The sequence below is a fragment of the Neomonachus schauinslandi genome, chromosome 4, assembly GCF_002201575.2.
Source record: "Neomonachus schauinslandi chromosome 4, ASM220157v2, whole genome shotgun sequence".
In the NCBI taxonomy this organism is placed as follows: domain Eukaryota; kingdom Metazoa; phylum Chordata; class Mammalia; order Carnivora; family Phocidae; genus Neomonachus; species Neomonachus schauinslandi.
The window spans coordinates 151,682,250-151,707,852 of NC_058406.1; the positions used below are offsets into that span (position 1 = coordinate 151,682,250).

Below are 25,603 nucleotides of genomic sequence, written 5' to 3' on the forward strand. Positions count from 1 at the left end.
GTCCCGCATCGGGCTCCCTGCTCAGCGGGGAGCCTGCTTCTCCCTCTCCCTGCCTCTCTGCCTACTTGTCCTCTCTGTCAAATAAATAAAATATTAAAAAAAAAAATTAAAATTAAAAAAAGTTTCCGATTTCTATTTAAGGTATGTCTGGCAAGGCTTTTTTTTTTTATCATTATATTTCTATTTACGGTTAAAATATGGGTTATTGTCATGTTAGGGAAAAAAAAAAACAGGTTACAAAACAATATACAGTTCTCAAAATTTGTTCAAAAACTTTCTTACCCCCACCATATTACCTGTAAGGACTTAAACAAAATGTTAATAGTGGTTATCTCTTGGGGTGGTAGTGGTAGGAGACAGAGATGGGGGTCAAAAGCCAATTAAATATATATGTATATATTTTTAAGATTTTATTTATTTATTTGACAGAGAGATAGAGAGCACACGTAGGCAGAGAGGCAGGCAGAGGGAGAGGGAGAAGCAGGCTCTCCACTGAGCAGGGAGCCCGCTGCAGGGCTCGATCCCAGGACCCCGGGATCATGACCTGAGCCGAAGGCAGCCACTTAACCAACTGAGCCACCCAAGCGCCCCTAAATATATTTATATATATATTTTTTAAATTCTTATTTATTTATTTGACAGAGAGAGAGAGACAGCGAGAGAGGGAACACAAGCAGGGGGAGTGGGAGAGGGAGAAGCAGGCTCCTGGCTGAGCAGGGAGCCCGATGCGGGGCTCGATCCCAGGACCCTGTGATCATGACCTGAGCCGAAGGCAGACGCTTAACGACTGAGCCACCCAAGCGCCCCTAAATATATTTTTAATAAAGGGGGAAAACACAGTAACAAAAATGAAAAATACATAGTTCATTTAAAATGTTAACTCCAAGTGCATAAACTCCCTAGTAGTTATAAGAAAGTATCTCATGTAGATGTAATACTGTTACAGTTTAAAGATAATTTTGTCATAATACAAATTATTTAATGTGCCAGATGATTAAGCATACTTATTTATCTTCAGCTGACTGATCAGAAAGAGCCAATTAATTGTTATCATTATGTCAAGCAATTATTAAAAGTGCAGCCAATTTTTCAATGTATCATGATACATGATACATGTATCATGATAACAGGAGACAAAAAAATATCAAGATATCTGGAATAAGGGAATTAATAAAATCATTTTAGATGGTTCCCTTTCCTCCTTTTTTCCCCATAAGGCAATGAGTAGCCAAGTTTTTTAGAGATTCGTCAAAAGAAACTATCACATAAACATTTGTCCTGAGAGCTTTGATTTTTAGAGGACTGGAGGTAAAAATGCATACACTTTAAATTTTCAGAATTATAAGATTTCTGAACATGGAAAAATTCCAAATGAAGTTTTTAAAATAATCACCCTGGGAAGCTATATTTATTCCAACAGTGCTACTACCTGGCTCAAATCCCTTGGGAAATTTTTCTTTCATAGTTACTTTCAATGCTAGTTAATATATATATATAAAAAAAAACATTCTCATGATCATATATAGTCACATCTTACTTTGGATCCACCCCAAACCAGTGATTCAACTTGGTATGATATTCTAGTTGTTAGACTTAGCTCCAAAAGAACTTCTGGTCACTTCCAGAAATCAAATTGACATTAAGAAGTTAATTTAAGTGGCTGTATTGGGATCTAAGGTTATGACCAACAAGGCATTCCAGGGTAGCACTGCTGAAATAAACATAAAATCTTCCACAGTGAATACAGTGAGAAAGATCAACATTCATTTGGATGACTAAATCATGACGTTTATTTTAAAATTAATAACAAACACAAATCTCTAGCAGGTGACTAGTTTCTCTAGTTTCTCTACCTGAAATAGCCAGAGCACCTAGTATGTGTCAGGAAATGTTTCAACCTTATAGACATAAGTATTATTAGTATCTTCATTTTATAGATGAGACAACTTGCTCAGGGTCACACAGAATTAGTGGAAAAAGTAGGATTTAAATCTAGACAGACTGATTCCAGAGTTCAGGCTCTTACTCAATACATATGTCCTGTAACCAATCAATAAATACCCATGCCCACGCTTAGAAAAGAGGAATATTGTTTCCAAATGGACCACTCCATGGCTACAGCTGACCCTAGAGGGTACAGTTTAGGTATATCAGGTCTCCTCTGAATTACTTCTGGACCCATACCTACAAATTATTATTAATACCTTTAAGGTTCACTCCAAATCTTCAGGAAAGGAAACAAACAAGTCAATGAGCAAATTAGCATGAAAATCTGTGTACATTGTATAAAGTATTAGATGTTGAATTTAAAGTTTACTTAATTTTAAATCTGACTTTAATAGCATGAAGTACATGACTATCTCAGTATACTGCTAGTAGGAATGTAAATGATTTTCTTGACAAGTTTCTGTATTTTCCAAGTTTTTCCATTTTACAATCAGTGAGAAAAGTATTTTTCTAAAAATGACTGAAATTCCAATAAACAGAATCTATAAATGGGAAATATTAATTTTTCAATTTTTATTCAAAGAACATTAAGAGGTTCAGAATTTTTTTTTTAATTTTTGAGATTTAGGAGATGCATACATTGTTCATATATAGATCCCCAGGTAATTTAAAAATTCTTAGCCAAAGACACAAAATTCTTAGTGTCCCATAAGGTATGATTCTGAATCCTTGATCCTGGAATTAGATGAGACATCTGTAAATAAAAGATGATTTTTAAAAATCTTTGCTAAGCTTTGCATAATATACTTTTATAAACAACACTTTCAGACCATCCTCAGTTATCAGTTACATCAATCACCAAGGCACTTCCTTTTTTTTTTTTTTTTACAATAAAATCTTTCCAACCTCAATACCATTTTCTTCCACAGTAAAGAATGAGTGCTTCTGGGACAGAAATACTAACAACACATAAAACACTTCTGAAAACTGAAGGGAGGAAAGGTAATAACAGGAACTATTTGAATACTGCATTTTTTATTAAGGTAACTATAATGCTCTGTTTGTGTCAAATATTTTCTTAGACAAAGTTAAACATAAATACCTGCTGCTCCAGACTCCTGACTATAACTAATGGATGAAGAACGTATAGTTCTCAGACGTAAGCTCTGGGCTCTCTCTTGTCGAGCAGCATCACAGGTCTGATTGGGGTGCCAAATCTGTTTACAGTGGTAGCAAAACTCTGTTCCACAGCCTTCTCGCCCACAAGTTAATTTTGGACAGCTAGCACATCCAAATGCTATCACAGCATATCTTCGAAGAATAAGAAAAATGATTTAAAACGGGAGATAAAAGAAGAGATATTAAGTAAAACAATTATCCAACTGAAAAAGTTTTCTATTTATACATGAGCAAATAAGTCATAAACCCTAACACTATCTCATCAATATAAAAATGGGGAAAAAATGAACAGTTCACAAATGAAGACATACAAATGGCTAAAAACATTTTTAAAGTTCAATTTTTTAACTTCTTTCAATTTTTAACTAAGATGTCAAACTGTATAGTTAACCTAACCCCAATTTTATAAAAATTAAATTAGTATTATATGCACACAAAAAAGACTAGAAGGAAATACACCAAAAATCTTAACAGTAGTTTTGCTGGTACTAGAGTTCTAATTCTCTTCTTTATATATTTATATATTTCTGATTTTTATAATTACTTGTTACTTTTAAAATCAGAAAGATTAAAATATTACTCATTTAAAAATATAATGACTGTGAATCAGCTACACCTATCAGTTAATGGCAAACTGTGGTAATTCATAAATTTTGTGATTATCTTGTATTTATGCATAAATTCGCATATTAATGTTTCTAAGATGCACAGTAAAAGTGCTCTTTGGTGCCAGTCTCCTTCCAAAAAGTACATGAACTTGATTTTCTCAATTCGAAAATTTGTTTTTTCACTTCAGATTAAAAGACTGACAACAGATTTATGACTAGCCCTAATACCTATTCTCTGAGTTAATATTTTGGCACTTCAATAATTTCTCACTTAAAATAAATTCTGGGCACACTTGGACATTTATCCCAGAGAAATGAAAACTTATGTACAAACATGTACATAAAAGCCAAAAACTAGAAACAGTCTAGATGTCATTCTTCACTAGGTGAATGCTTAAACTATAGTGCATATATATGGAATACTACTCAACAACAAAAAGAAACTATCGATACACTAAACTCTGATAAATGTCTGAGGAATTATGCTGAGTGAAAAATGTCAATTTCAAAGTTATATACTGTATGATTCCATTTATAGAACAGTTTTGAAATGACAAAATTTTACAAATGGAAACAGATTAGAGGTGGCCAGTGATTAGGGATGGGGTTGGGAAAGCAAAAGAGTGAGAGAGAGGTGGATGGATTTATAAAAGAACAATAGGAAACATCTTTGTTGTGATGGCATGGCTCAGTACCACGTGGTGGTGAATACACTAATGTATGGTGATAAAATGGTATATAACCATTTTATCACCATATGTATATTTATCACACGTATGTATATTTATAAAATACACATTTTATCACGTGTATGTATATTTATAAAATACACATTTTATCACATGTATGTATATTTATAAATATACATACACACGTAACACAAGTAAAACTGGAGAAATTTAAATAAGATTGGTAGATTATATCAATGCCCATATCCTGGTTGTGACGTTGTTTTACAGCATTGCAAGATGGTACCACCACTGGGGCAAACTGAAGGATCAGGATTTCTCTTTATTATTTCTTATAACTACACATGAATCTACAATTATCTCAATAAAACTTACCATAAAAAATGTCTGGGGGTTCTGGTTCTCTTTGAAAGAGACACAAACAAGTCTTATCTATGTATCAAACATTTCCTTTTGGTTGGAAATTTAGGGGAGTTTTCACGGTCCTCTTGTTATTGGCAATTAAAATTAAATAGTAACTGTAACTGCTATTTTTATTAAATTTCAAGATAATCTGTAAAATTAGAAAATTTTAAGAGTCGGGAAGTTCCTCTGCTTTTGGACCTGTTGCTTCCTTAGTATCTTACCTTTTAAACTTAAATTTTACATCTTAATTCCCATTTTATTTTTGATAAGCCAATTCTCCAGTTACCATCGCTATCATAAATGTCTTCAAGCATGATTAAATTAAAGGCAATTTATATATCAACATGGGGTAATTTAGCAAAGTTTAATTTCCCTGAGGGCTTATTCATGTTATCAATAAAAGGGCAGTTATCAATAAAAAAAGTCCTCAAAGACTCTACACTTTATTTTCTATCAAATTATAATCCTAAGCAGTCTCTAAAATAGTAATTTCACTGAAAAGGAAGGAAATGATTTTTTTTTTTTTAAGATTTTATTTATTTATTTGACATAGACACAGCGAGAGAGGGAACACAAGCAGGGAGAGTGGGAACACAAGCAGGGAGAGTGGGAGAGCGAGAAGCAGGCTTCCTGGAGCAGGGCGCCCGATGCGGGAGCTCGATCCCAGGACCCTGGGATCGTGACCTGAGCTGAAGGCAGCCGCTTAACAGCTGAGCCACCCAGGCGCCCCATGATATTCTCTTCTAAAACTCTTTTCTATCCTAACTTTTCTTGAAGGAAGGAGGGAAGAAAAGGGACATGGAGAAATTTGTGTGTGGGCAGGGGACAATGATGCTAAGACCAACTGTTTTTTAAGGTCAGTCACAATTTATAAAGGCAGAAGAGAAGTTTAGGCTACCTGGTCAAAATTCCACTTCTACCACTTATTATCTGTATAGTTTCACATAAATCGCGTAATATCCTTACAACTAAGTTTTCCCAAAACATAAAACACGGATTCAAAGAAGTTTGGCTCAGCCTCAGTATTCAGCCAAAATCAGCTTCAGCTTTATCCTTGATCTTTAGAATGCCAAACAAGCAATTCACCATTTCAATGACAATTCTAGTACCTCTGCATCTGTGCTTGATTAATGGCCATGTGATCACACAAGTTACTATCCTTTCTGTATCAATATAAATAATGTATGGAAGGCGCCTGGATGGAGCAGTTGGTTAAGTGCCTGACTCTTGGTTTTGGCTCAGGTCATGATCTCAGGGTCGTGAGATGCTTTCCCTCTCTCTGCCCTTTCCCCTGCGTTCTCTCGCTCTCTGAAATAATTCTTAAACAAAATAAACATTGGTAGGCATTCTAGATAGAGAATAAAAATCTTATTGCTTCCTATGGTGAAATTTTACTGAAGTATAAATGCACACTGTGTTGGAAGAATAAAATGCAGTAATTATTAGTGAGAACTGTGAAAGCCAAATTTAGATAAAAACTTAACTTTCAGGGCGCCTGGGTAGCTCAGTTGGTTAAGCGACTGCCTTCGGCTCAGGTCATGATCCTGGAGTCCCTGGATCGAGTCCCGCATCGGGCTCCCTGCTCAGCAGGGAGTCTGCTTCTCCCTCTGACCCTCCCCCCTCTCATGTGCTCTCTCTCTCTCATTCTCTCTCTCAAATAAATAAATAAAATCTTTAAAAAAAAACAAAAAAAACCCTTAACTTTCAAATCATTAAACAGGGATACAGATTTACAATTAATATGAACACTGAGAGTGCTATAACTAAACTTAGGAGGAATATAGCCTTTCTGAGTAAATAAATATTTATAAAAATATACAAGGTAGATTAATAGAAATTAGGTTATATCATAATTCTAAGCTTTATAGGTTCTTCAGTATACTATCATATCACTAAACAAACTTAAGAACTGACTTAATTTTTAATTAATGATTTAAGCTAAGAGTCTTTAGAAAAAGTCCTATTAGGGAATTCTTCACATTTTGACAAGAATGAAAAGCAGAATGTCAACTTTGCTATTTTAAAATTTCATGACAAGAGAATTTCCACATCTGATACAATATCCATGAAAACATGAAAGGGTATGGTAAGAAAACAGAGGTCTCAAAACACATTTTATTTTCAATAATCAAGCTTCGAAAGAGCTTCACAAGTTGCCTGAAGATAAAAATTCCTTACAGTTTTGAGTCTAGAGACTTAAGCTTGTTGAGAATAACTGCTTATAAATAGTGAATACCTATTTGGATTTTTAAAATATGCAGTATAATTATCTGGAGCAAACTAAACAGCTAACATGTAGACTAGCATTCCTGCACGATGATGTCAGTATTTAACATTTGATTATTTTTTAAAATAAAATTTTACATTTACTTTTGTATCCCATAAGTTCATCACACCTTAATTAGTGATATTTGACTTTGGCCCAGAAGAATATTAATTTAATGTCTGGTCATTTGTTGAAAATAAATGTAGGTTTGATGCATCTCAGAAATTAGGATATAATAATAAAAAAGAGTTGTGATATTTAAATAAAACTGTGTGGGGGTGTGTGTGTTGTGGAGAGAGAGAAAGAGGGACAGAAAGAGGTAGGGGAAAGCAGGGAAAGGGAAACAGAATTCATACATGGGAAATCATCATATGTACTCAAATATTAGAGATAAAGTACCTCGAACTTGTTTTATACTACTTCCCAGCATTTTTTTTTTTTTTAAGATTTTATTTATTTATTCATGAGAGACAGAGAGAGAGAGAGAGGCAGAGGGAGAAGCAGGCTCCCAAGGAGCAGGGAGCCCGATGCGGGACTTGATCCCAGGACCCTGGGATCATGACCTGAGCCGAAGGCAGACGCTTAACCATCTGAGCCACCCAGGCGCCCCCCCCAGCATTTCTTTTTTAAAGAAAAAGCCGAGAGATCCTACCCCAGAATTAAACATTCAAGTCCCATTCAATCTGTACAAGTTACAAAGAAAAATAGGCTTCCATCCAAGTACGAACCAGGCCCGACCCTGTTTAGCTTCGAGATCAGAGGAGATCCGTGCGTTCAGGGTGGTATGGTAATCCTATTTTCATGTATATAATGTTTTGTTTTGATTTTTTGATGAATAAAGGTAAGGTAGTTTATCAGTTTTTTCTTATGCTAACAGTTATTGAGTACTTACTAAGTAAATGTTCATAAACATTCAATCTTAATAATAACTTTGTTAGGCATATTCTATAATACAGCAAGAATTAAATGTAGCAGTCACATATTTTGAAAACAGAACATTAGGCCTCTTGAAGAGGATTTTCATTGTGTGGGAGTCAAACTTATTTTCATTGGAAAACAGCTGTCAAATTACAATGGAAGCAAATGGTAAAACTAAATTAAATATAAAATGCTTCCTTTAAAGAACAATTTCAGGAGTGTCTCTGTTCTGGTGTATTAAGTGTTATGTGGGAAAAGAACACCCTCTGCAGAATGTTAGGGATAACCGAGTAATACTAGTTAACCTAACATCTTTGGCTTGAACAGTATCCAAATCTTGGTTTAAAAGATGGCTCCATTTCCTTCTACGACCCATTATTTAACTCAAGTCTTACTTTCCATCTCTATTCTTCCATTTCTATCTACTTAAAAATGTTTAAACCTTCCTATTTAGCAGGACTGGAGGGACAGGAAGAAAGTGGGAAAGATAAATAGGGACTGAAATAAGGCAGTCTTTCCAGAAATATTTTCTGTTCACTGGATTGGCAACAGGAGGTCTATACTAAGGAAGTACTCAATGGTCAAGTTAGGAAAATGCTAAGCAAAATTAAAGTACCTTTTCATTTTTAATTATAGGATTTGCTAAAAGAATTTTTAACATACCAGTGATCAGTATATAGTATGCACTATTTCCAGAATTTATTTCACCATGACGTCTATTTCCTGGGAGAGTTTCACAGTACTAGAGTTCTACAAATTACACAATTGATAACAGAGGAAGTAGGGATACCAGCTAGGTAGAGACACTATATTGTGTCTACAGCAAATTCCTTATGAAGGAACTACTTAAGTAAAAAGAACAAACTATACCTAACATGAAATCTAATCCTAAGAAAAACATACCACTCCCCAATAATTTTAATTAAAAAATGAGAAAAAAGAATGAAGATTATCCAGGAGTCAAAGATACCTTCCCCCCACCCCCCAAAAGTAAAGCTTTAACACAACCTTTAGAGAACAAAGAAAATATAATCATAAATACTATTTGATCCAGTTAGGGGGGAAAGTCCAGTTTTGTATCAAAAATCAATAGGCTCATGTTTCTACTTGCTAGAAGTTACTATTATTCCATAGAGGAGTGACTTGCTTAAAATGTTTGGGAGGTCTAGATAATGTTAGGCTCATCTCCTGGTTCCCTCTTTTAGGAGCTGCTTCCTCTAGAGGATGCCTTCTGTTGTCCTTTCCACTACATGCTACAGGGGAGATGTCGAGAACTGCCCAGACTATTTGGAGAAGTCAGTCTAATTTAGGGGTGGTGTCAGCAAGCCATTCTGGCTGCATATCTAAAGCCACATTCTTTAGTAGACTAATTAGTAAGAGAGAGCTGACATGTCTCCTATCATATCAGCTTGGTTCTGATTGAGGGTTTGAGGGAAATGTTATTTTTATTGATTCCCTTAAAACCACCAAAAATTTTAGTATCAACTAACAATGTCTGGTGTAGCAGCAGAATATATTGAATTACATAGCATTAAAATATATCTAGATCAATTTTATGGTTAGGAAGAATAAACTAAAAAGAGCAAACTCAGCTCAAGCAGTTTTCAAACTCTAAGCTCCAACTCTTAGAATACTTTTATAAATGCCTATTCTAACAGATACAATTTGTCACTAGTTATGAATTACAACTTCCACTGAAACACAGTTTACTCATTATGGCTCCCTATACACAAAACCTGCTGTTTTCTAAGTCACATGTATTTGTTTCCTCTGGAGAAAATCACAAGTTGGATCTGTTCTCTGTATAAAATTTCTAAAAGGTCAGCCTACAAAAGCATTTCCAGCATGTCAAAAGATGGTCAAGTTATGGCTAAAACCCTTATTTGTAGGATGGAAATAAGAGCTATATGGAAATCAACTAGAATTTCAAGATATATATTTAGTTCCTAAGCCAATGGCCCCATTTTTTTTAATCCATTATGAACAGTATCTTCCACCAGATTTAGAATCATTAAAATGTCAGCCAGTTTGACACTACACAAACCTGATTACAGTTGATCACATTGCTTTAAAATGGCTTACTGAAGAAAAAAAAAAGTAAAATAAAATGGCTTATTGACAGTTCCTAAGATATATGAGTTATGTCAGTGGCATACAGTCAGATTGATTCATTCAACAACTCTTTACTGAGCATGGGTTAACCAGCAATTACAAAGAAAAATCAAATACTTTATTCTTTTTTGCCCTCGAGAGGCTCACAGACCTTATTAAATCATTAACTATATTCTTGTATAATAAATGTTCTTGTATATTCAAAGCTCCCCAGCAAAGTCAGAAGCACTTACATGAGATAACAGGGATAATGTATGCTGGAAGAAGGGTGGCCAAATGAAACACATGATCACAAAAACTAAAATGCCAACTTTTTGCTATCTGCCTACAATGTATAAACTAGGCTTCCTGGGCAGAAGGTAATCAGGTATTTTTACTCAAGACAGGTTCTATGCATTCCTTCCTATGTGGCCCTCACCTCAACCCAACAATTCTCCTAGCCACGGCCAGATTCTTCTCTGAACCTGTGTAGACTGCATGTTATAGAAGCAGTTTAGCTAACCTCACCCTGGTTAAATCACAGCACACAGGTTTGGCTCCGTCTCAAGAAGACTTTTCCGAAATACTTTTTAAAACAAGTTTAATTTGTCCTGGCCCTCAGAAGAGTAGAAAGAATATTAGGTCAGAAACCCTGAGAGATCTCAAATAGAAACCAGGTCAGCTTTTCTTTCTACTCTAAGCTAAGGGCAATATTTCTCAAAGTGTGTTAAACTACATGTTTAAGTAAAATTAATGTCAGATACAGAAAATGGTCATATTGATAAATATCAAATGCAAAAGAAAAAAATTCGTAATTTCACATATAGCATTTCTAGAAAAAAGCCTTTCAAGTGTGTTGTACAACGGAAAGGGTTAAATACTACATACATGCCAATGGTCCTAGCTGGCTAAGTATTTCTATTACTCACTGCCTAACAATCAGATATTTACCAGTATTCTTTATGCCATATTTAAATAATAAATGGATTCTAAATAAAATATGTCCCTCTGTGGATTCAAAGATTTTAATAAGTTCCAAGAGGGCAGGGATTTTTGTTTTTTGTTTATTATCAAATTTCCAAGTACCTGGCACACAGGTGCATAAAGTATTTGAATGACTGATTTTAAAAAATTAAGGCAAAACTTCAGAAATGGACACAAGGAATGATAAATAAGAGCTACAAAAAACTTGCTGTGTCCTAGGAATTATGCTAGTAATAAAAGTGGAGGTCTAACCCAATCCTTACAACAACATGACAGGATAGAGATTTAAAATCAGGTCTACATGTGCATGGCAAGTACAGCTGAAACCTTTCATGAAGGCTTATGTAGTATTCCATGTTTTCAAAGTACACATACAACTTTTCTGTTACTGGCTGACAGTTTCTGTGTAACGCAACTATAAAGCCTACAGTGTAATCAAGTATATAAAATATGCTCTTAATCTAGAGAGACAACATAAGTCAAATATAAATGACAATACATAAATAAAAGTAATGTTGACATGTTTTCTTTGTCCTTTGTGGGTAAGACTACTGACAACCACCAAACCAAGAGTTAATTTATAGTCAAATTAATCAAGGCTAATTCTTTGTTAAACTTATATAACAATCAAGTGGTTGTTTTCATAATAACAGAATCTATTAAAGTAAGTGGTTCTATTATTTTATATTTTATACTTGAGTTAACATTTATCTTCTCCAAAATATTTAGAATATTAAGGCATTTTACTTTTTTTTTAAAAAGATTTTATTCATTTATTTGAGAGAAAGAGACAGACAGAGGGAGAGCCAGGGGAGGAGCAGAGGAAGATGGACAAGCAGACTCCACTCAAGCCCAATGTAAGGCTAGATCCTACAACCTTGAGATCATGACTTTAGCCAAAATCAAGAGTTAGACACTTAACCGATTGAGCCCCTAAGCCATTTTATTCTCTGACAATGAAGTCTCAATAAGAAGAAAATGGGCAACAATAACCCAAAGTATGAGTTTATGAAACATTTTTAAATTTTACTGAGAAATGTCACCCACACAAAAAGGATTTATATATAAAAACAAATACCCCTGTATCTACCACACAAACTAAGAAAAGTATTAGTAGGGTGATCATATAATTAACAACCTAAGCTGAAACACTTGAGAAGGGTAATGCAATTAAAAATTATAGCAGAAGCATAAACTAAACTATCTCTGGCAAATCAGAACCTATGTTTTACCTCATTTATCAGTGGCTTTAGAAGCCCCTTGATTGCCCCTTCAAGTTCACATCCTCCTTTCAATAGGCAACCATGAAACTAAATATATTCATCCATTTTACTGTTAATGAACACTTTTTTCTTGTTTGCTATTATGAACATTTTTTTTTTAAAAGATTTATTCATTTTAGAGAGAGAGTGCATGAGCAGGAGGGGCAGAGGGAGAGGGAGAATCTCAAGCAGACTCCCCACTACGTGCAGAGTGGTGGCGCGGCTTGATCTCACGACTCTGAGATCACTACCTGAGCTGAAACCAAGAGTCGGATGTGTCACCCAGGTGCCCCTATTATGAACATTCTTAGACATGTCTCCTAACTAGATGTCTCCAGGCACACAAGAGTTTCTTCAAGGTATTTCACTAGAAGTGGATCTTCTAAGTTACAGGGTAAATGTGTATTCAATTTTAATAATAATATGGCAGCAGGTGAGCTAATCTTACACCTGTATCTTCTTTTATTTATTTTAAAGATTTTATTTATTTATTTGACAGGGAGACACAGAGAGAGAGGGAACACAAGCAGGGGGAGTGAGAGAGAGAGAAGCAGGCTTCCCGCTGAACAGGGAGCCCAATGTGGGGCTCGATCCCAATGACCTGAGCCGAAGGCAGATGCTTAACAACTGAGCCACCCAGGCACCCCACCTATATTTTTTTAAGTTTAAATTTTTCCTTTTATTTATAAAACTTTCCTTTATAATCTGTTTTGATTTTGTTCTGGTGTGTTATGTGTAGTGACAACCTATTTTTTCCCCCTCAAATAGGTACTTTTCACAATTCTGTATGTTGAAAAATCAATCCTTTCCCAGTTGGTTTAGCATGTTTCCCCTAAAATCAAATTCTTATATACACAAGAATCTGTGTCAGCTGTATCTATTGTGTTCTATTAAGTTGATACAGTTGATATCCATTAGGAACACATGACCAATCAACACAGCTCAAGAGAATATACCTATTTAGTGAACAGAAAATTTGTGCCCAGGATTTACTGTCTCAATCTCTTGGGGCCATAGCTTCTGACACTTAAGCTTTTAATTCATGCCATCATTTTCAAACTTTTTCTTTTAAAACTATTAAATGCTTGAAGAACTTGTGAAGTACTTTTTACCCTGGGGTTCCATGAATGATAGTTAGAAAACCACATTCTTTATCCAGACAAAACACAACATAATGGCATATTCCTCACTATCTGAATTCTTGCTAAATATCTGCTATAATGATTTGCAAAAAGTGTTTTTAATTAAAATTTGCTGTCCAACTCGAAATCTAATAAATGTGCATGCTTGCACCAGTGAAAACGCTGTGCAGGCGTCCATGGGACCAAGAGTGATCTTTTGATCCAAGCTGACCCAAGGCGTCCATGGGACCAAGAGTGATCTTTTGATCCAAGCTGTTCTTTTGACAGGACACTGTCTCCTGCTCAAGTTATTTAAAGGTATTGTCCATTATCCCTATTTCTTCCAATCCTTTTCTTGAGAGTTTAACTCTTCATGGATCCCAGAGTTTGCTTCTGTCATATACCTCGAAGCACAGCCAACCTTGGTCCAGTTTAGAAAGTATCTTTAACATATTATTTTATTATTTATGTTTTAGTACAAGCTCCCTGCATTAGAGGAAAGCACAGTTTAAATGTGATAATGAATAGTATTTCTAAGTCCTTCACACAACTAATGAATTCATAAAATTTTAAATAATCAGGTAATTTTTTAATGCTTTATTTCCACTGAAATCCTTGGTGGACAGTTACGTGTTAGTTATACCTGGGAAAACTGGTTGGGATTTGCAAAGGCTGGAAACATATTATTAATTTTCTCATTTAAAATGAGAGAGATAGGCTAGATGAAATCTGAAAAGTTGCTACTCAACAAGCTTTTAATAATAGATTTGATTCAGATGATGAACCCTGAAACTTCATCTGAGAAACTAAACTCACATTCCACCCTTGTTTCGGCCTATACCCAATAATCTTGAAAGTTCTGGGTTTTCCCCAACTCTTAATTATACATAATCTCTAGCTTGCTAATGGTATGCTAAATAACATCCAGTGTTCACAGCTTTTGTTATTCTTGAAAAGCATATGACTGTTTAGTCCTAGTTATGACAACCCTACATAGTAAATGATCTATAAAGAAAATATGCTATTAGCATAATGATCAAATATATAAGCAAAATTATTTTAAATCTTGAGACTAGCCATACTTATGTCATGATTGTATAAGCTATACTTAGTAACCCTTGACATGAACACATGTCACTGTGGCACACATTATGTGTGTGTCTTTTGAAAGGGTTATTTGAGTTTATACAATCAAAACCCCCCACAACCAAAACCAAACAAAACCCCTGATCATTTCATCTGCTACACTAAAATAACAATTTTCCAAATGAAGGGGATAATCAATTTTGCCCACAACTAGATCCTGTACTCTACCATCTTTTTTTTTTTTTTTTAAGATTTTTTTAATTTATTTATTCATAAGAGACAGAGAGAGAGAGAGGCAGGCTCCCCGCTGAGCAGGGAGCCCGATGCGGGACTCGATCCCAGGACTCCGGGATCATGACCCGAGCCGAAGGCAGATGCTTAACCATCTGAGCCACCCAGGCACCCTGTACTCTACCATCTTATCCCTTTTCCGAAAATGCTCAAATGAGTATGTGATGAGACACAATATAAAAATGACTAAGATAATATTCCTGCCATTAGCATCTATGTAACATTGTGCCTGGCACATGGTATGCACTCAATGTAAGTTTGTCTACTGAATAATGAATCACCTGACATGTTAAGATTCTTCTTTTGAGTAACAGCTAATTCTTATTTATCCACAGAAAAAATATTAACTCAAGAAAAACCAAACAAAATCTTACCCACAGTCTGGAGCTGGACACCACCTACAATCAGGATCTGCAACAAGCCACCGTCTAAGCATAAATTCTTCATATTTTTCCATCAAGACATCATCACTTAATATCAAGCGAATATCATGGGGATTAAACCGTTCAGTACATTCTGGGCAACTGATATTAACTCTACTTTCAGAAATTTCTATCCTTAGATATTGTCGTAAGCAATCCACACAAGATCTATGATGACAAGTCATTATCTCAGGAAATCTGTCTTTAGAATGCCGCAAAAGGCACAAAGGACACTCTATAAAGTCTCCAATTTGTTTGCTGATAGAAGTTAATCCATTGTCAGAGGAGGTATTTGTAGAGAAAATGGAGTTCTTATCAGTACACATTTCAGAATGTATACTTTCAATGCTCGCAATTCCATCCACCCCGCCATTTAGCTCCCTGGATTTACGTTTGTTATCCTTTTTTCTCCGAAACAGAGAGCCTATTGAAATTCTTCTTTTTTTGGGTGCCTTTTTCACTGAAGGCAAGCTCACAGACGAAGCAGAAGACTGAAGATCACGATCTGAACCCATTTGCCGATGTAAACTCATGTCTAAAATGCTCATTAGAATTGAGTCAGGGTCTGTGTTTACACACAGCCCTTCATTATATTTAGAGATAAAACCTATTTCTCGTTCTTGCATTCAGATTAAGTCATGATGTAAGAAAATCCTACTTGGTTCCTTCAGCGAATTCTTGAAAAAGCTTGACTTACAGAAGACTGTTACCATAGATGGTCTGAAAAACAAAACACAACACCAAGATAATATTCTTAGTCTGCATGTTTTTAAAATAAACTTACAACCTTACTATGAAACTCCAAACCAGTATGTTCTTTAATCATTAGAGTTTTTTTTAATATGACCAATTTACTGAGTAGTCTACACGAGAATGTAAGAATATACAGTGAACACTAAAACAAGTATTCTTTAATCTTAATATTCTGGATTTGAACTAACCTTACCATTATTAAAATCTCATTAAGAATTTTTGATCATTTTCACTGAGACCTCAATGACTCCCCACTGCTTTTCAGATTTTTTTTTAACTGACAATAAAATATACATGCAAATACAAAGGGTTACTAAGTATAGCTTATACAATCTTGAAGAAGACCAAAGTGTGTATGTGCTCTTACCCTGCCAGATGCGATGACTTATAAAGTTACAGGAATTAAGAGAACATTGTGGTACATCACAAGGCTAGATACAAAGACCAATGGAGCAGAATACAGTCCAGAAAAGAAGTCCACATATATGGGGATACTTGATTTAGGTCAAAGGTGACAAAGGCCTTTTCAAAAATAAAACAAACAACATAATATTGTTTTACTGGTTACCATCTGAGAAAAGGAACTTAACCTATAGCTCACCTCATGCATAAAAATCAACTCCAGTTGGTTCACAGATCTCTAAGTATGAAAAGTAAAATCATAAAGCTTCTAGAAATCAACAGAAGAGAATATTTCTGTGAAAAGACTTCTTAAACATACAAAAGTATAACCATAAAAGAAAAGACTGACAAATTGGAATAAACTCAAGAGGCAGTATTAAGGGAGTGGGACAAGACAGTTGCCACATGTAACTAATAAAGGACCAAGTACCCAGAATACGGAAAGAACACTTACAAATCAAGACAAAACAGACAATCAAAAAGAAAAATGGGCAAGGGATTTAACAGGCACTTAACAAAAGGATATGAAAAAGTGCTCGGGGGCCTGGGTGGCTCAGTCGGTTAAGCGACTGCCTTCGGCTCAGGTCATGATCCTGGAGTCCCAGGATCGAGTCCCGCATCGGGCTCCCTGCTCAGTGGGGAGTCTGCTTCTTCCTTTGACCTTCCCCCCCTCTCGTACACACTCTCTCTCTCTCTCTCTCTCAAATAAAAATAAAATCTTAAAAAAAAAAAAAAGAAAAAGTGCTCAACAGCATTTGTCATCAGGGAGATACAGATTAAAGCTACATTGAGATACACACCCAGCAGGATGGCTAAATTTCAGACTGACATTTCCAAGTATTAGCAAAGATGTGGATTGCTGGTGGGAGTGTAAAATGGCACAACTACTTTGGAAAACTGTTTAACGGTATGTACCAAAATCGAACATATACTCTGTTACCCAATTACACTACTAGAAATAACTACACAAGAGAAATGAATGCCTACATGCATCAAGAGATACATAACAAGGGGCGCCTGGGTGGCTCAGTTGGTTAAGCGACTGCCTTCGGCTCAGGTCATGATCCTGGAGTCCCGGGATCGAGTCCCGCATCGGGCTCCCTGCTCGGCAGGGAGTCTGCTTCTCCCTCTGACCCTCACCCCTCTCATTCTCTCTCTGTCATTCTCTCTCTCTCAAAAATAAATAAAAAATTAAAAAAAAAAAAAAAAGAGATACATAACAATATCAACAGCAGCATTAGTTATAACAAGCCAAAGTACTAGATGCAACCCACACTTCTTCCAACAATATAATTGTATATATTCACATTCTAGTACACTAGAAATCAATGAAAATGAACAAAATACTGCTTCACACAAAACAAGAATGAATCTCACAAAAAGACAGCACACTGTATATATAATTCTATTTAAATAAAGTTTAAAACCAGGCAGAACTAATCTATGATGATAGCAGTCAGGAGTATAGCTACCTTTTGTGGGGAGGCACAAAGGGAACTTTGACATATGTAGTTGTTTACAAAGGTATGTTTACTTTGTGATAAATCACTGATGTACAAACTCATGTTTAATACACTTTACTGAATGATTGTTATATCACAAAGTTTAAAAAAAAAAAAAAAAGCTTGAGCTGGTATCTACACATATCCTTGAGAAAGTCGTGTTGATTTCCCAACACAAAATCTAGAGAAACATTTCACTCAGGCAAACATTATTCCTGTCCATCGGTTTATACCTTCCCATTATTTGCAGCATTCTTTGCTAATTCTGAGAAAAATACAGGGTGTAATGGTAGGTTCTACTAAAATTTTCTGCATATTTTCTTCCATGTTTTTATTTTAACTTGCATCTCAAAATGTCTTCTATACTCCACAGTGAAATATATTTATCATAGAAGAGAACTAGAGAGGGAATCTATCTTGGGGAACTTATCATAAGAATTTGTCACTTAAAATAGTAAACCGGGGCACCTGGGTGGCTCAGTCGTTGAGCGTCTGCCTTCGGCTCGGGTCACGATCCCGGGGTCCTGGGATCGAGCCCCACATCGGGCTCCCTGCTCCGCGGGAAGCCTGCTTCTCCCTCTCCCACTCCCCCTGCTTGTGTTCCCTCTCTCGCTGTGTCTCTCTCTGTCAAATAAATAAAAATAAAATCTTTAAAAAAAAAATAAAATAAAAATAAAATAAAATAGTAAACCAATTGGTACTTATGGTATCACCTGGGAAATTTTTCAAAATACACACTTTAAGAAACTTGATAGCCATATAGTTTTTTTCTCCAAAAGAGAACCTTGTAAGAGTGAATAGAAGTTTTGTTTTTTTAAGATTTATTAATTTGAGAGAGAGAGAAGGAGAACGCACAGGGGTGGGGGGTGAGGGAGAGAGAGAATCTCAAGCAGACTCTCTGCTGAGCGCAGAGCTGGACATGGGGCTTGATCCCACAATGCTGAGATCATGAACTGAGCCAAAATCAAGAGTCGGATGCTCAACCAACTGAGCCACCCAGGTGTACTTTAAAGTACTCTTAATCTTTAAACTAGGATAACGAGCAAATTGGAACATGTGTTCATCCTATTTAGGAAATCCTTCTAAAACATTGTGCAAATACACAAATATGCCTCAAAGGAAAAATAAACAAATCCTGAATACTAAAACTTTAATATTTCTATGTGGTAAAAAATATCATAATGTAGAAAGCCAATGATAAATTAGAAAAACGTGTATAACAATGAAAAAATTTCCCTACTATACAAACAGCTTTTACACATTAATAAGAAAAAGATATACAACCTGATAACAAAGATACAAGGATGTTTGAAAAAGAATTATAAAAATTAGATTGGACACAGTTTTTAACAACCACCACAAAGAAACAAAATTCAAACATTAGATACCCTCTTTGTGCACATTAGATTGGCAAAGGCTATAAAGAGTTGGTGAGCGTGTACTGTTAACATCTCATATACTGTTGGGAGGAGTGCAAATCAGCACAATTTGGGGGAACCAATTTGGCATTATCTATTAATCTTCAAAACGGAAGTATTCTTTGACCAGCAATCCTACATGTAAAACTTATCCTTCAGAAAATATAAGGACAAAGGTGTGCAAAGATAATGTGCAAGGAAATTCACTGTAGCCTAGTTGATAGAAGCAAACAAAACAAGACCAAAAAACCCACACAAACCTGAAAATAACCTGTGTCTAACAGGGGACTGGTAAAAATAAATGAACCAGCCACGATTTATGTGCAATGATATAGAAAGCACTCTCTATATAATGCTAAGCAAGTAACTGCAAAATAGTGTGTATAATGTGAGCGCATTTTTGGAAAATACATATCCACACAGACTTACATATACATACACAATTTTTGGAAAAACATTAAGAAACCATTGACAATGGTTACCTAGGAAAGTACAATCTAGTACTGACTTTCTGCCTTCTGCAGAGTTTAAAACTGTATCAGATCATCCACTACTTAGAGTTAAAAAAAAAACTAATTGAACCCCACAAGCAATAACAAAAAACATATTTTGCCCTAAAGCTAACCAATCATAATAAGGACGGGGTCCAGAGTTTGTGTGTTTTATATTGAGGTCAGTAAATTAGTGGCATACTCTGATTAAGAACCACTAATACTAAGGAGACTTAAAACACTCTCACTTAAAAAACAAAACTCCATAGGCCTTGCCTCTGAAACAAAGCTCCTTGTTTTTCATTACCTTAGGTACAAAAAATAAAAGTTCCATTAAAAACAACTCAGGGGGCGCCTGGGTGGCTCAGTCAGTTAATCGTCTGCCTTCAGTTCAGGTCATGATCCCAGGGTACTGGGATCCAGCCCCTCGGATCCAGCCCCTGCTCAGCAGGGAGCCTACTTCTCCCTCTCCCTCTGCAGCTCTTCCTTCTTGTGCTCTGTCAAATAAATACATAAATAATCTTAAAAAACAACAAACAACTCAGTTTATTAGTCATTGTCAGCTACAAGGGTTATGGTGAGGTACCCCTTAACCTATAGCACAGAGATGACGAGAGAGACTTACTTAAAAATCCACATAATTTAATGACTGTCTTTCTGCAGAAATAATCCATGGGAGTGTCTATAAGTGTGTAACTCAAGAGTACTGGGGATGCCTCAATCAAGGGAACTTTGGCTAACTTGGGATTTCTAAGACTACACCCTAAACCACTAAGGAAAAAAAAAAAGTACTACAGAAATTCTGCCAATCTGAAGAGATGACAAAATGTGTGAAATTAAAAAAACTTTCAGTGATTCAGGAACTTATTTTTAGAAAAAGCTGACTTCATTCTCCAGTGAAAAATAATAACCTATTATTTGCATCATTTAATATAGTACTATTCTTTTTGAACTCAACTTTTTTTTGAAGTAAACTATCAACTATATGAATCTGTATTATGTTCTGCCTCTGAAATGCACAGACCATTAAGACAAAAATATTATTTGAATTTTAAAACAAATGGCTGGGTTGCAGGTTGGAAAAAGAAGGGAAAATATGTTGTATATAATAATACCACTATAGCGTGTTTTTATCTGTGTCTTATTCAAGCCTCACTGTTTGATAGAAAAGTTTTATTAATCTTATTTGATAGGAAAACTGAAGTTCAGAGAGAGTAAATATTGTAAGGTAAGTAAATGATAGGGTTAAGGGAAATTCAGGTGTCCTGATACCTCGGCCTCAGTACCATTATCTGCCTGCAGCTGCCTTCATGAAACAACTTCTCTAGTCACTATCAGGATATCAAAAAATTATCTCAGAAAATAAAAGACAATTACATCTTACACATCATCTGGGGCCAGTCTTTAACTATCCTTCAACTCCATGTCTCATTCAAACCATTCCTCCTGTCTGAAATGCCACTCCCTTTCTCTCCTCCTAACCAAATTGTACTCAACTTTTAAAACTCAGATGAAACTTCATTTTGTTTACTTTTTTCCTGATTATCTTTAATTTTTTAATAAGCTTTTTAAGGTAGAACTTGAATATTTGTGCTTTCTTTAATACAACAGAGCCAAGGTGGTGTCATGAACACAAACATCATGAACAAATGCCAAATGAGTATTTCTTAAAATGACACAATGTCATTGAAGTGATGATACTATTCCATAACCACAAGAAAACATCAGTGTTGTTATTTCACTGTCATACCTCCTAGGCACATATGTGTTCTATTTTTTTTTTTTTTACAGTCCAATTAGTTCATACTAGGTCTACAAAGAGAAATATCAGGTCTACTGTATTAAATACAGATTATAAAAACTGATATTTACACAGTATAACAGAATAGTTCATACCATTTCAGAGCAGGAACAGATGATGAAAGGCAGTGAATGTACTAATGACATAATTTGAAATATCCTCAACTCCTAATAACCCCCAATCTTGGAAGCTCTTCAAATTGATGTACTAGCAAAAGGATTTATCAGGCTGTAATGCATTGATAACAAAGCAGTGAGGGGGAAAAGATAACTGAAGTTGGGCTCCATAATGTTATGGTTACTGGCTTAGTGGGAATACCCAAAATAAAAGCAGGGATCTGTAATTAAAGACGCTAGAAGAGTTTAGTTACTGAAACAGAAAAGAATAATAAAACACAAGTAGACCCTAAAGTATGTATTTTCAACTAAGTATCTACAATCATAATCATTGTCACATCAATGTCACAAGGAGTTCTAGTCACCTGTTAATTAAACAATGAGAAAGGTCTCTCCTCTCCCTCGTTCTCAGTATAGCATAACTCCAACAAGTAACCAAGACTACCAATTGCTGCTACACACTCATGCCCCTAAAGAAAATGGCTGGAGAGGGACGCCTAAGTGGCTCAGTTGGTTAGGCATAAGCCTTTGGCTCAGGTCATGATCCCAGGATGGGACTGAGTCCCCCACTGGGCTCCCTGCTCAGCGGGGAGCCTGCTTCTCCCTCTGCCCGCTGCTCCCCCTGCTTGTGCTCATGCTCTCTCAATGTCTCTCACAAATAAATAAAATCTTTTAAAAAATGGTTGAACTAGTTTTATTGCTGGCAAAGGAGCCCCACTTTTGACCTTCTAATGGACTTCAACTGAAGAACTGGTATTGAGAAGGACAGAGACCCGCACCTGTTCATCTAACCTTCCCTAGTTCAGGGTTCATATCCCTTTAAAGTCAAGGTCTCTCGATTCTTACTTTTTTTACTTTTGGGGGGGTGGGCAGAGGGAGAGGAGAGAGAGAATCTTAAAGCAGCCTTCACGCCCAGTGCTGAACCCAACATGGGACTCATTCTCACAACCCTGAGATCATGACCTGAGCCAAAATCATCAGACGCTTAACCAACTGAGCCACCCAGGTGCCCCTACTTTTTTCTATCTCTTGAGAATATGTGAGGGATTATGAAATAGGAATGGCCCAAAACAAAGGTATTTCTACCAACATGTGTCAAAGATTTAGTAAAAGTGCTGATAACTTTGTACTGACTCATAAAATACATCTAATTTGACACCACACTATTTTTTATACTTTGTAAAGATTACAGAAATTGAGCATTCCAGTTGAAGCATCTAATCAACAATTACAATATTGATTTAAATGAAAATATGTACCAGATTTTAACACTCAATTTATAAACACAGGATAGACAAGAACAGTCAGAAGGCTCAAATCCACACAAATAGTAGCCCATAGTTTAAGAAAGGCTGTATGTATCAGTAAGGGTCCTGGCAAAAAACAAAGCACTCTCAAATAGGTAACTGAAGGGCACATTGAAGAAAGTGTGGGCAGGGTTAAAGGAACCAAACAGGGGTGGCAAAGTACTCAGGAACCCACTACCACCCTTCGGAATGAAGGGGCAGGAGGAACAATTACTGAAGAGGAGCTGTGCAATAGCAATTGGAAGAACAATATCCGGCTTCTCTCTGTGGCTCTCCAATATCCTGCCAATGCCTCACATTGGCTAAGTCCAACAAAGGAGCCCAAATGAAGCAGTTCTTAGAAGTCAGCTCCCTCTGGTACACAGAGCAAGGCAGAGATGGGTTAAGAGTGCATCTGGAGGCGCAAATTAAAAAAAAAAAAAATCCAGTACTGGATGTATAAAGAAGAGAATTTGGGACTCAAGACCTGGTTTAGCTACTTTTAGTTATAAAATCCCTATATAAAGTATAATACTGAGTCTGTGATCTCCACTACAAAATATGGACGATACCACTCACTTCAAATAGATGTTAGGAAAATAAAGTGAAGTTGACATGTGCTGAAAGTACCTAACAGAATCTGGCATTATACTAAATGTTAGCTAAAATGAAATGTAACACAAGCTTTGTATGCCTAGTGCCCAACACAATGTGTAACTTACAGCAGATGCCTAATAAACTCTGGCTAAATAAATTGTGATGCAGATTACACATAAGTGGAAATGAGTAATGAGGATTCTATCCATATCTTTACTTCTGGTTTGCTATCAATGTACGATCCTTATTAAACTATATCCAGCTTTTTACACTGTGAAAAGACAAGAACCTTTATCCCACGAGTGCTACAGGAGAAATAAAACATGTTAAGTATCTTGACACTATGTCCCTTCAAGAATTATAGATTTAAGGGGCGCCTGGGTGGCTCAGTTGGTTAAGCGACTGCCTTCGGCTCAGGTCATGATCCTGGAGTCCCGGGATCGAGTCCCGCATCGGGCTCCCTGCTCGGCAGGGAGTCTGCTTCTCCCTCTGACCCTCCCCCCTCTCATGTACTCTCTCTCTCTCATTCTCGCTCTCTCAAATAAATAAATAAATCTTTAAAAAAAAAAAAAAAGAATTATAGATTTAAGATTTCTCCTACTAAACATCTCCTAATCATAAACACTTCAATAGCACCTAATAGCCACCCACATGCTAAATAATTTAAAACTAACGAGAAGGTATTCTGGAATTGTAGAAGGCTGGGCAAAAAAGTTTACGGAAAATAAAGCACTTCCCAAGAGAAAATTCCTTTACACTCCTGTTTTTGCCTCTGATATTCAGCTAAAATTAGGTTTCTTCTCCTTGGAAAGGCTAAAATATAGAGAAAATCCAAAAATTCTGTGTTAATGGTCTAAATACTAAGTGAAAAAAAAGTACCTACAACTTCTAATTTCAATTTTTTTTAGGTGTTTGACACCCAGATGAGGAAAAAAAGACACATTACATACAGAGGAATTAAAATACCAATGAAGGATGACTTATCAGGAATGATGAAGGTTAGAAGACAATGGAATGACCCCCTTTAAGTTCGAGATGCACCTCTAAAAACTTGCATGTAACGAAAGTAGCATGGAACAACATTAGCACTGTTGAAGAGAACAGCTAAATATAAAATCATTTTCTTGTTTTTAAGTGAAGAGGAAATAGGCACAGAGATCCCTACCAGAGTTTCTATATTCACTAATTTTGGTTACTAGTGAAGACTGGGCTATCTTATATTCAAGTCAAAGAGTCAAGAAAGAAGATAAATAAGACTTTTTATTTTAGATGCTGTATTCTGTATAAAAAGCATAACAGGCTATTAAACTTCAGCAATAAACACTTATGTTGGGAAGTTGGGAAGAAGATGAGGAATAAAAAACTTATTCATTTCAATGGCTATATATTTGCTATTATATGTGAGACCAGGAGACAAAGAGGGACATTTGCTTTGGTGGGAAAGATATTTATAGTATTTCTCATGTGTTTATAAGTCATTTATATTTCACTTTCTATGGCCTAACCACATGCTCATATCCCACTGTTGGGACTTTTCCTTGCTGATGTGTAAAACCTATTTATATGTAAAGAACACTTGCTTTTATGTGTCAAAAATATTTTTAAAAAATTGTACTTGATTTTATGGCAATTTTCCAATGCAGGTATTTCAAATTTTCTTAATGAGTTCAAATTCACGTATCTTTCTTTATGACTTTTGGGTTCTATACCTGTCTTGGAAGAGTCTTGCCTACTCCAAGAGTGTATTTTTAAAATGCTCTTGTGTTTCCTTCTGGTACTTCTATAGTTTACCTTTTTGCTTAAATCTTTCATCCATTTCATTTTAATGTTAGCAACAAGTGAGATTAAAATTTGATGTTTTCTAAATGGCTAGCCAGTTACCTCAACACCAGTTGTTGGATAATCTCTTTTTCATCCACAACTCCCACCTATTTAATAAGCTACATCTTAGTATGAATTCTTGCTACC

At 35.7% G+C, this 25,603-nt stretch overlaps 1 protein-coding gene across 2 annotated transcripts in view; it reads right to left on the reverse strand.

Annotated features, from left to right (window-relative positions):
- RNF19A (ring finger protein 19A, RBR E3 ubiquitin protein ligase) overlaps positions 1 to 25,603 on the reverse strand; it is a 53,765-nt gene that overhangs the window by 14,256 nt on the left and 13,906 nt on the right. For both annotated transcript variants that reach the window (XM_021688698.1, XM_021688697.1), the window contains exons 2-3: positions 15,222 to 15,989; positions 3,050 to 3,258 (exon numbers count right to left, since the gene is read on the reverse strand). In XM_021688698.1, the coding sequence (XP_021544373.1) occupies positions 3,050 to 3,258; positions 15,222 to 15,895 (883 nt within the window). In that variant the 5' untranslated portion in view covers positions 15,896 to 15,989. The remainder of the gene's footprint in view (positions 1 to 3,049; positions 3,259 to 15,221; positions 15,990 to 25,603) is intronic.